Source organism: Hypanus sabinus, chromosome 12, assembly GCF_030144855.1.
Source record: "Hypanus sabinus isolate sHypSab1 chromosome 12, sHypSab1.hap1, whole genome shotgun sequence".
NCBI lineage: Eukaryota > Metazoa > Chordata > Chondrichthyes > Myliobatiformes > Dasyatidae > Hypanus > Hypanus sabinus.
Window position 1 is genome coordinate 88,842,631 of NC_082717.1, and position 12,101 is coordinate 88,854,731.

Sequence of the window (12,101 nt, forward strand, 5' to 3'; positions counted from 1 at the left end):
TTTTTTTTTGCAACAGTGATGTGAACATTTACAGTGAAACTTCAGCAGTATTTCTCCAAGCTAACTCATCTGATATGGGGGAAAAATCTGGAAAATAGCCATAGGTCTGACCAAAATCTCAGGAGAAACAATATACTTCTTCCCCACACACCCCCATAAATCAAAGGATTCAAATCCAAAACCATCAAGTTGAACCCAATGGGGAGGGGGGGGGGGGTGTGCGGGGGTGAAGATGAGAAAGGGAGGTAAAGAAAGAGTACCTACCTCCCTTAAAACTTAGCGAAAAACCAACAGGAACATGGCTGAGACAGAACTTAAAAGAACAATTTATAAAAGAAAAAGGCATTGATGCTACTAAGCTCTTCATTAGGCTGAAGAGTAACAAGCACAATAACTTTATCCATTCTTGTGATTGGAACACAACTACATAAGTTATTCAACAACATAATTTAACAAAATATTCTCTCTTACAGGATCCTACCTTTAAAAGGGGTGATTAATTGGGTAACAAATTGCCTCAATAACTTTTTCCAATGTCATTGGACAAGTCTTGTTCACAGCAATTTGAAGTTTAGGGGCAAAGTTTAGGTGATAAGTTAGGTGAAGACAAAAGAACACTTCTGCCGAAAAATAATGTTCAACTATGACTGATCCCAACACCACAGTGGAATGATGGAAATCCAAAGTTGTCTTTATAAAAAGTGCTTTAATGACATTTACCACATTGTGAAAATTATCTAGAGAAAAGCAAAAAAGCAAGAGATACCAAAGAGAAAGGTAAATACTGTCTTGTATATATACTTAGGAAGCGACAGTAAGAGTTTAACAGCCTGGGAGAGGTTTCACTGCTAATGTAATGTAGAAGCCATGTTTGAGTTATGGTTAGAGTTAACTGGTGCTTTGGAATGTGAGACATCCAATCAGGGGAGGGAGCTTTTGAGTTGTGTGGCTGACACTGTGTGAGCTGGGGTCCTTTGTTCAGTGGAAGATGAAGAGTGAAGACGCTGGAGAGAACCAACTGTAGGATTTGACCCAATGAGGGGCCGTGATTCAATGGAGCAAGGTGCCGAGGTCAACTGAGGATTGGTGAATATGTATAACTTCTACAACTTGTGCATATTTGACTGTTTAATTATAATGAGCCCTTTTTGCTTTTTCTTTCTTTACTAACCCTTTAGTTAAAATTCATAAATATAACTCCTTTAATCATATACATCGAGTTGTAACAAATTACACAGCATCCACACAAACTGGGGTTTGGGGTGGGAGAGCCTTCTCAATCTCACAGATTTGGTGGGACCCGGATGTGTATTCCCTAGACTTACAGTCAAGGAAACCAGGTGGGTTTCAAGTTTACTGATCTGTAATCATGTGCAATTGCCAAGACCATCAAATCATGATTTGTAGGTGACTAAATCAATTTAAATACCATTTTAATGAGACCTGACAAAAGGTACAGAAGTAAACTATGTTGTTCAATTAGCAATTCATAGGCTGCTGTAGAAATGTCTCTAACTATTCACCTCTTGACAGTGTGCTGTAATATTCAGTTAGAAGCTTTCAAGTGTTAACAAATAAGAAAGTCGTCCTGATGCATATACCAAGGGTACACTAACACACATTATTGACCAGTTGAACTTGGTTCTTACAAGAAACAACCGACTCAAACTTCAAATCAACCAAATTCTAATACGACTTTAAACTTACAATGTCTTTGTGACAGTTCCTAACATTTCAACCTCAAACATTAATGCAGAATGTCCTCAGCTATGCACAGTATTTTAAAGGGAGAATTTTCCAGTGGGTGTCAGTGCTGCCACCCATGAAAATACGCATTTTCATCATGCTCCCAAACCTGTGGCAAATATTCAAAAGCAAGACACAAAGCCCAGGTGCCTATGCAGAATATAGATTCAGAGGAAGCATATCATGTGATTCATTCTATATGCAAACTTCAGTTATAAAACATTAGCACAACCATAGAAGCAGATCTCTGCGATAAAACTAACAAATCTAACAGGATACGAGTCATAGTTCAAAACTTTTTAAAATGCAGCTCTGTAGAAATATGGACCAGTTATATATAACAATAATTTTATAGACCGGCACAAGAAGCTAAGGAAAGCCGCCAATACAACTGAGCCACAAGAAACGTTTCTTTCTAAACTTAGATGAAGTAAATAAGCTTCAATTCATAGAGAAAGTATAAACTTATGCAATCTCAGCAGAATATGTTCATATTAACTCCAATCTCCAGAAGTAAAATTGGGTTTTGTATCATGATCTATTATTCAACTACTGCTTGCTATGCTGAGGTAGCCCCTGTAATGTTACAAAGACCTGAAACTCCCATGTATCATTATATATCTGTTATAGATTGTAAAGATAACAATTCTGCACTACTAGAGTTTAGCAAATATGTCTCTGGAAGAGATAAATGAATTACAGAATTTTGCTGATTCCTGCCTTTTATAGGGACTTTATAGCATAACCCAAGATTGGCAAGAAGTTGATCAATGGCGATTGCCAGACTATTTTAAAACAGCACCTTTTGTGAACAGTTCCAGCTTTCAATACTGATAATGTTCCCTTTTCGATAAGATACTGTATGAAGAGAGCTTTGAAGAGAGAAATTCTCCAAAACCTAACCAAAGGTCCACAAACTGCACAAGGATAAAAGTTCACACAAAAGATAAGTAAGTTTCTTCATATCAAGAGAACCAACAAAAGCAAGCCATCTTGTGTTCCTTTCATGTTGATTCAATGGAAATTATGTATAATCCAAAAAGAGTCATTGCTTGATTTGTGTAGCTAATTACACCAATGCACTGTCACACAAAAGTTGCTCATGAGATATCAGGTCACCAAGAGGTCTCAACCAAGAAAAAGTTGGGAATCTTGGATCAGTATTAGTGTTCCAAATAGCCAAAAGATCGTAAAGCAGTGGACAACTGTTCAGCAGCTACTGTCATTTCTTCTCACCAAAGACCATATAACACACAGTATAAAATCTAACAGGAAAGAGTCAAACATTTTTAACAGGAACAGAAATTACTCAACTGCATAAAATTTGACTCAAAGGATCTCAACCAGGTAGAAGAGCAGTCATGCACATCTTCAGTTACTGGACATGTCTGAAGGGAAAATAGTTAACTGCTAGCGTACCAATACATGACATCTGAAAAATAGCTTGCATTTCCACAATTGCCAAATAATAATGCGTTAATATGGGCTCCGTTACAATAATGGCAGCACTCATGGTTTCTTTATCTGTACAATGTTGCATTATAATAACTGAATATTTCACGCATATAACATTTTATACATTTGTTACTCTGACAATCCCCCAATATTTAAGTGGAAGCCAAATCCAAATGTCAATAGCATTATTCACTTCTTACTTAAAATTAAGATAAATGGTCCTCAAGCTCTTTATCCTCTGATCAGAGCACACAATGCCTAACAACTATACTCTTAAATGATGTAAGAAAGGTTCTGCAGGCAAATGTAAGTTTTCACGGGACTGCTTTTCTATGAATATCTTGAGGAGGGGAAAACTCTTGCCAATCAATACCTTAAAGTAGGTAAGTTTGTTTATCCGGTACTTAGCCAACAGGAATTCTCATTAAACCAGTAAAAATTTCAAAGAATATGCATGACCTACATAAGACTGTTTTGTTTTATGCTCAAAAATCAATTTTATTTCACTGAATATGTAAAATAATGAGAAGATATTTTTACATTAGTTACTTCACACCAGCAGTGCAGTTGTAGGCTAATTAGCAACAACAGCTTTGGTATTTCATGTGATGACGACTGTAGTTATTTATTTGATTTCTATTTGTTTTATTTATATTAATACAGTTTTGCCTTGAATATAGAATTACACTGTAAAACACTTATTTAAAAGGATAAGGGGATGACAAATAATTTGGCAATTTATTTAAATGTGTATGCATACACTAAGAACTGATTTTGGGCTTCAGAAAGGGTAAGAAAACACAAACCAATCAGAGGGATCAGAAGTGGAGAGTGAGCAATTTCAAGTTCCTGTCAGTATCTGAGGAGCTAACCTGGATGCAACATATTGATGCAGCTATAAAGAAAGCAAGACAGAGGCTATATTTCATTAAGAGTTTGAGGAGATTTGGTTTGTCACCCAAAACATTCTACAGATGTACCGTGTTAAAGCATTATGACAAACTGCATCACTGTCTGGTTTGGGGAGGAAGGGCTGCTACTGCTGCACAATGAAAAAGTTATGGTACAAGCCTTCACCGTATCCAAGATACCTTCAAGGAGCAGTGCCTCAGGAAGGCAGTGTCCATCATTAAGCATCGCCTTCTTCACACTTTTACCATGGAGGAGGCGCACACAGTCATTCAGGAACAGCTTTATCCCCCTCTGCCATCCAATTCCTGAATGGATACCGAACTCATGAATACTATCTCACTGCTGTTTATTTGTGTTACACTAGTTATTTAACTATACATGTTTATTATAATTTTTATTTTATCATGTATTACAATGTACTGCTGCTGCTGAGTTAACAAATTTCACGATATATCAAGGATATTAAACTGGATTCTGATTTTATGTGTATTTGTACAGTAATGTTTTCTCAAACAATTCTCAGTCAATTGGCAATGTCCCCATGCCTGTACAATTCTCCATGGACACTTAGGGCTAAGAGAGCATACTGTGACAAGTGCATTCTGAACAGAAGTTTCAAAGAAAATTGAAAACATTCATATTATGCAATAAAAATAGCTGATAATAATGAAAGCAAGACTTTACCAATGGGGTTTAGCTTCCCTTTAAGATTTACTTACTTGCCATCCAAACCACGAACAGCATCTTCAGCATCTCGAGGCTCCTCAAATTCCACAAAAGCAAAACCAGGGGGATTCCGTGCTATCCAGACAGTCCTCAGTGGCCCGTAGTAGCTGAATGCACGCTCTAGTTCCCCTTTACCGGCACCTGTTCCCAAGTTACCTACATAGACCTTGGTTTCTGTTGAGATGCATACCAGATATCATTAGAATCTGCAAAACAAAACACTAAATAAAACTGTTTTGAATTACAAAAAAATTAACTGTGATTTTCAAAAGAAAACTGGACTTTAAAGGACAACAAAAATATACAATTATAAGAATATATACGCCAAGAGAAAGGAATACGGTACTGTGCAAAAGCCTTAAGCATATGTAAAAAAAAGCTGTAAATCAAAGATGCTTTCAAAAATAATGAAATAATGAAGTTTCCAAATATCAAAAAACTATAAAACCCAGTAAATAGTAAAGTAAAATTATTTGATGTGACTACTCTGACTTTGAAACTGCATCAATTTTCTTACGTACACAGTTATGGGGTTTGATAAGAAATCCGCTGGTAGATTGTTCCAAGCATCTTGGAGAAATTGCCACATTTCTTCTGCAGACCTTGGCTGTCTCACTTCTCTCTCTTTAGCAACCTCAGACAGCCTTAATGCCATTGAGATCAGGGCTCTTTGGAAGCCTTATCATCTATTCCAGAACTCTCTTTTGCTAAAGGTATTTATTTATGACATTGCCAGAGTGTTTGGGGTCATCATCCTGCTGCATAATGAAGTTGGGACTGATCAGATGCCTCCTTTGATGGTATTGTGTGGATGAGAATCTGCTTATGCTTCTCAGCATTGAAGGTTTCATTAATTCTGACCACCAGAACACCAACTTCATTTGCAGAAATGCAGCTCCAAACCTGCAGGGAACTTCCACCGTGCTACACCATTGGTTGCAGAAACTCATCCATATAGCTCTCTCCAGCTTTTCTACAAGTGCCTCCTTTTTGAGCCAAAAACTTCAAGTTTTAACTTACTTGCTACCATTGTTCAGCATCCCAGTCCTTGTTCATAGGTGTATCTCTTGGCTTTGTTTCCATTTCAGATGAAAGGTTTTTTGGCAGCAACTCTTCAACGAAGACCACTTCTGACAAGACTTCCTCTGACTGTAGAGGGGTGTACTTGGGTTCCAGTAGTTTCTAAGTGTTTAGAGCTGATAGCAGTACTGGACTTCTTCCAATTTAGAAGAGACATCAATTTGACATCATCTGCAGCACTCAGTTTCTGTGGCTGACCACTGCCCTTCTGTTCTTTAACCTTGTCTGTTTCTTTGTACTCTTCAGAAGAGCTTGGATAGCATACTTTGAAACTCCTACCTGCTGCAAAATTCTTGCTTGGGAGCGACCTTGCTGTTGCACGATGACCTGTGTCTTGTTGCTATGCTCAATTTGCTAAGGTGTAAGAATTGATAGCTTGAAGGTTAAATTGTCACATCTGCCACAACCTCACCTTTTAGTTTGGTTGCTCAGTTTGATTCCTTCTACACCCGTTTCTGTTTTGGTTAATCAGAATAGTTCATTCACCTCATGTCATTAATCATTAGTACTTGTTTATTACCTATTTAATCATGCACTGGGCTATGTACCCACAAAGTAATCAAGTTTTAATTTGAAAAGTAAACTATCACTTAATATGTAACTTTAACAAAATACTTAAATTCTCTGTACCATTTCATTTTTTGAAAAACAACTGCTTGGATATCAAAAAATGCTCTTTGCTACTGACACATTAATACAAAAGACAAAAAAAAATCAAAATACAGGGGTTGCCAACCTTCCACAGACCTGTTAACGCTAAGGGTCCATGTTTGCGAATCCCTAATCTAATACAAAATTTACTTTAAAAATCTAGAGTGCCTAAGACTTTTGCACAGTACTGTAAGTATCTCAGTGACAAAAACATTTTGGAAAATGGCATGCATATAAAGTAACTTATAATTCAAATTACACTTTCATTACCTTTAAAAATTCATAACCACTCCTGTAAAATTATTGTAAGAAAACTGAAGTGCAGCATCAAAGACAAATGCCTTTGCCCTACATGGTTAAGTTACCTGTCTTATGAGCTACATCAGATGTATTTAATACAAGGTCAATGTATAGATAGAACCAGATAGAAGTAGCTCAATATTACTCAAAGTAAAAGAAACAAAAATAAATTGGAAGTCATACTAGAACTGAAGATATTTAAAAAAGGATTAATCTAAATGAAATACATGAGAAGTTCAGACAGTAAGATCAATAATTGTATCTCCTGCGTTCATGAATTGGAGTGAAGATTCCAAGAACAAATGGCTACCAAACAAAAAGGCTCAGGATGGGAACACTGAGGGGTAGGAAAAAAAATCTAATTAAGTCGATAGTCAAGATAGGCCAGCAGCAATATGATGTAGAAGTGATTCCAGGATTTGCATGGTTAATGGAATCCTGATACTCATTTGGTTCAGCACCCACCTAATATAAGGTTACCAGTCTGAGCTCTCTATACCAGGTCAAAACACATAAGTAGTCTGGGAAAACATTTTGCTACAATATCTGTAGTATTTAGTTAATTATTTGTTGGTTGTCCCAGTTAGATGAAACATTAAACATCTTTCAAACATTACACAGCCATAAAAAACACGACCTTTCTCATCAGAATGTTCCCCAATGCTTTGACCAATATACCTTCATCAGACATTGTAGAAGGTAGGACTATTTTAATAGACTTGCTTTAAGAAATAAAATCAACATTAAGTTTATAATGAGCAATAACAAGAAAAAATTGTGTGGTATTTGATTTCGATTCACTTGAACCTGGGTGACTATATTAAACTAATAGCCAGAAGTATAATTAAAATGTAAACAAAGTGGGAAATATATCACATGACCCATTGCTCTTTATTACTGACAGTCTTTAACACCATTAGTGGTGAATTTTAACATCTTACATGCTGCTTTAGAAAAAACTACTATTCAATATTACACTTTCTGGAGTGTAATGAGGAAATTCAGATGATGCTATTCCTAATTTCATGCTCCACAGCCTGCTGCCTACTTAGCATAATCAATGGAAGTCTGATTTGATGCAAAACTTCAGGATTTTATCAACAAACTTTGGTGTACAATGTTAGTTTCCTGCATGATTTTTATATGCCATATTTACAACTTAGCAAATTTTTTTAGCTTCAAAAGGACTAACTACATATTAATAATTTTAAACCCTAATTGTCTTTAAAATAATTTAAAGTTAGTTTCAACTAACCACAGTCCTACACAAGTACAAATCCTCATTTCAAATTGAATTGTTCAAAATTAATTTAAAAATGTGCTTTATCCTTCCTATTTTATTCTTTGAGAATCTTCTATGCGACAAGATCAATGGTGCAAAACACCAGAGATCACAATATTAGAAGAGGTAAGATGCCGAGATTGTTGGAATTTCTAGTACAAGATCAGTGTTGAATACTGATTATTTACAGTTCATAATTTATCCAAATCAGCCATCTAAAATTTCTAATTCCAAGATTGATGTCCATCATAAATATAAGTCAATAATTAATCAAATATTGTATTTCAGTAGTGCAATCACATGTTCATTTTATAACCTAAACCTTGCAGACATGTTTCAAAATGCAGTTTAACACCTGGTGGTTGGTTGCATCCGTCTGTCTTGAAGGACAATGGATGACGATCATCATCAAAGGCCGAGGCAGAAGGTATGGAGATCCTGAGATGCCCAGTCATCAAGATCCCCCTCTCAGTCTCACCAGTGTGGTCCAAAGGAAAGCTTATGAAACAATACACTTGGCACCAGCTTGGCTGCAGGAGCTGTCCAGGTGCCTTAGGGGCTCCACTCTAGATTTACCATTAGCGTCTACTCCCATAGCCTTCATCTCTCTCGAGTCTGACCGCAAGGCAGTGGGGTTATTTACCCATAGCTAGGGATCTGATTCATGAGCATCAGAGTGTGACTACACACCAGTAGGCTTTCATGTTATGTGTACAGGGACAAGACCACATCTCCCTCCTCCGTAGTGCAGCCTGAATCCGAAAGGAGTTCAGTTTCCATGTGTCACCAGCAAGGAGACACGACAGGAGGCTTGTTGGAGACCGTGATCCGGCAGGGAGAGACACATTGAGCTCTCCTTTTCACAAGACTGTTAGCCAGTAGCAGAAGCTGAAAGTGAGAGCAACAAGTGCAACCCACTACACTATCACATTAGACACACTGAACTTACCAAAGTCCTGGAATTCCCAAATTTTGTCCCTACTTGGAACCTTTTTGGATTCATCTCAATAACTACATTGGAAGAGTGGTATGTTTTTTACTGGGTATATTGTGGATTGATGAACAATTCTGTCACAAAACTTCATAGTAATTTCATAGCACACTAGCAAGTGGGTGAAGCAATAGTCCATTAAAAAATGGAAGTCACCACTGAATTCATATCTGCCCATAAAGCTCCAGCAATCTCTGGTTTAAGTCAGTGTGTCAACACTACACTAGAAACATCAAATGCCATCGGCTTTGACAGGAAAGTATCCAATTTGAAAGTGTTATATCAGGTGGATACAGTAAATTAAAATCCATCTAAGTACAGTCGACCTTCACTAATCCGACCACCTGTAATTCGGTTCCTTCGATAATCCAGCACTGATTTCAAATTTTCCATGCAACTGTAATTTCAAATTTCCTGGGCCACCATACCAATCTGCTGCGCGTTGCTTTGGTTGTGTTAGATCTGTTCACATGTTGGCACGCTCTTGTAAGCACAGACAGGTGATTCTTGTTTTCCTGCATTTATTAATACCATTTGTGTGAGGCATGACCACCTGGCACCCGCTTGGGGGAACTGGCATGTGCTGGGTCGGTCCACCTTCTCGCCCGCCTATCGGAAGTCATGCACTACCTCGCCCAGCCGACGCTCCGTTCTCTGCTGCCTACGACCTCAGATCAGACGTGGTGACCCGCTGAATTTAAGCATATTACTAAGCTGAGGAAAACAAACTAACCATGATTCCCTCAGTAACTGAGGGTCAAGAGGGAACAGCCCAGTGCCAAATCCCCGGCTGCCTGGCGGTTGAGAAAATGTGGCGTATAGAAAACCTCCTTTCTCCAACTTCTGCTTACCCAGATGTGCTGCCAGCAACATCAACAGTTCTTGAAGAAACTGTTATGCCAGTTTCAGCACCAGTTCCTGATGCTTCACTCATTTTTCAAGATGAAGATGTTGATGATCCTGACAACCCCCCACTTGCAGACATGTAACTTTGCCTAAAGGTATATTAAACATCTCACTTCAGAAGCAGAAGTGCTCAACTGTTCTGTATAAGTTAATTCTTGTACATTTATTTGTACCCTTTGTTTTGTCTGTGCCTGTACAGTATATTACTTTATTAAAAATTCACTTGCTACTCATTTAATACTTCTGTTTTATTATCTAACTTGTACTGATTTACATGATATTTAAAGGTATGATGAAGCAGTTAGCTAATGCTTAATGTGATCCTTCTGTAATTCGGCATTTTCACTAATCCGACACTCCGCAAGTCCCAATTGTGCCAGATTAGTGAAGGTAGACCTGTATGATCTTGGAGCAAGCTAAAATAACATAAGCAAGCAGAACTGTCTCTGTGTCTTCCTCACTCCCTTTTTCCCAAGGTTCTTCATTTATTCCTGATTCAGGGTGAATTAAGTTATTAAACTAGTTATCTTGGACTACGAAGGTGAGAGATGAAGGCAGCTGTAGATTTTATCATATTGCTTGGTTGGGAGCTTAGATGGAAAAGCAATTCATACTCCTTTCAGTTAATTCATTACAGAAAATCACTTCAGTCTCTCAATAGTTTACCTGACAATCTGGGTTAAATTAGAAGGCACAATGTTGAATTCTTGAACTACTCAGCTGGCTAAATTGAGCAAGAATGGTGACAGGGAAACAAGTGCTCCAGTGATTTTGACAAGGAGGACAATGATTATTTAGGGATATTCCTTCACTCCGACCACCCCCCCCAGGTAATAATGTAAAGTTCAACGACTGATATTTATCAATTGGATTACATTTAAGTAAACTTCAAGCTCTTTCCAAATTCCTGCAAATTCTTCAGAAATTCAAATATTCTTGGACAAACATCAATTCTCCCTTATTTACATCTACACACAACTGGTGTAAACTAGTCAAGAATAGTTACAAAAACCCACACTGTATGGACATACAACGATAAAGATAATCACATTCAATTTTACTACTTGCAACTACCACACCCCTTGGTAACTAGGTATTCAAATACAATTTAAAAATCCAATGATTGGAAGTTAGCAATAGCACAATGCCCAGTCTTCTACACCCTAATTTTCAGATTTAGCATTTAAGCCCAAAATAGCTTAATGAAGGCCTTTGTTCAAAAATTTGGCTTAATAAAAAAAATCATGCACACAATAACAGAGACAACCAAGATACTTAGCCTTCCTTCAGTTATTTGAATAATCCCGTTTTTGGTCACAAGAGGATAAGGAAAAAAACCTACCCTGTTACTAAGTCCATGCAGACAATGTGGACTGAGTTACAATAGACCACATTGACTTTACTTTGGTAACAGTAGGTATAACACCACACACAAAATGCTGGAAGAACTCAATAGGTCAGGCAACATCATAGAAATAAATAAATTGTCGAGATTTCAGGCCAAGACCTTTCTTCAGGATAAAGGATGGAAAAAGATGGCGGGGAGAAGGAGAACAGCGGGGTGACAAGTGAAGCTACACTGACGGTAAAGATAAAGAGCTGGAGAAGGAATCTGATAGGAGAGAAGAGTGGACCATAGGAGAAAGGGAAGGAGGGGACCCAGGGGAGGTGATAGGCAGGTGAGAAGAGGTAAGAGGCCAGAGTGGGAAACAGAAGGTCGGAGGTGGGGTTTACCGGAAGGAATAAATCAATATTCATGTCACCGGGTTGAAAGCTACCCAGACAGAATATCGGCGTTGCTCCTCCACCCTGAGGGTGGCCTCATCATGGCACAAGAAGAGGCCATGAACTGACATATCAGAATAGGAATGGGAATTGGAAATGAAGTTTTGGCAGATGGAGTGGACTCAAAAGAGGGACCCTCCAATTTACAATGTGTCTCATCAATGTAGTGGAGGCTGCACTGGGAACACCAGACAACCTCAGCAGAGTCACAGGTGACGTGCAGGCTCACCCAGAAGAACTGTTTGTTTGTGGCCTTGAATGGAAATG

At 37.9% G+C, this 12,101-nt stretch overlaps 1 protein-coding gene across 1 annotated transcript in view; it reads right to left on the reverse strand.

The window, feature by feature from the left end:
• LOC132403115 (serine/arginine-rich splicing factor 7-like) overlaps positions 1–12,101 on the reverse strand; it is a 29,881-nt gene that overhangs the window by 12,607 nt on the left and 5,173 nt on the right. The window contains exon 2 of the mRNA XM_059986409.1: positions 4,833–5,013. Within this exon, the coding sequence (XP_059842392.1) occupies positions 4,833–5,013 (181 nt within the window). The remainder of the gene's footprint in view (positions 1–4,832; positions 5,014–12,101) is intronic.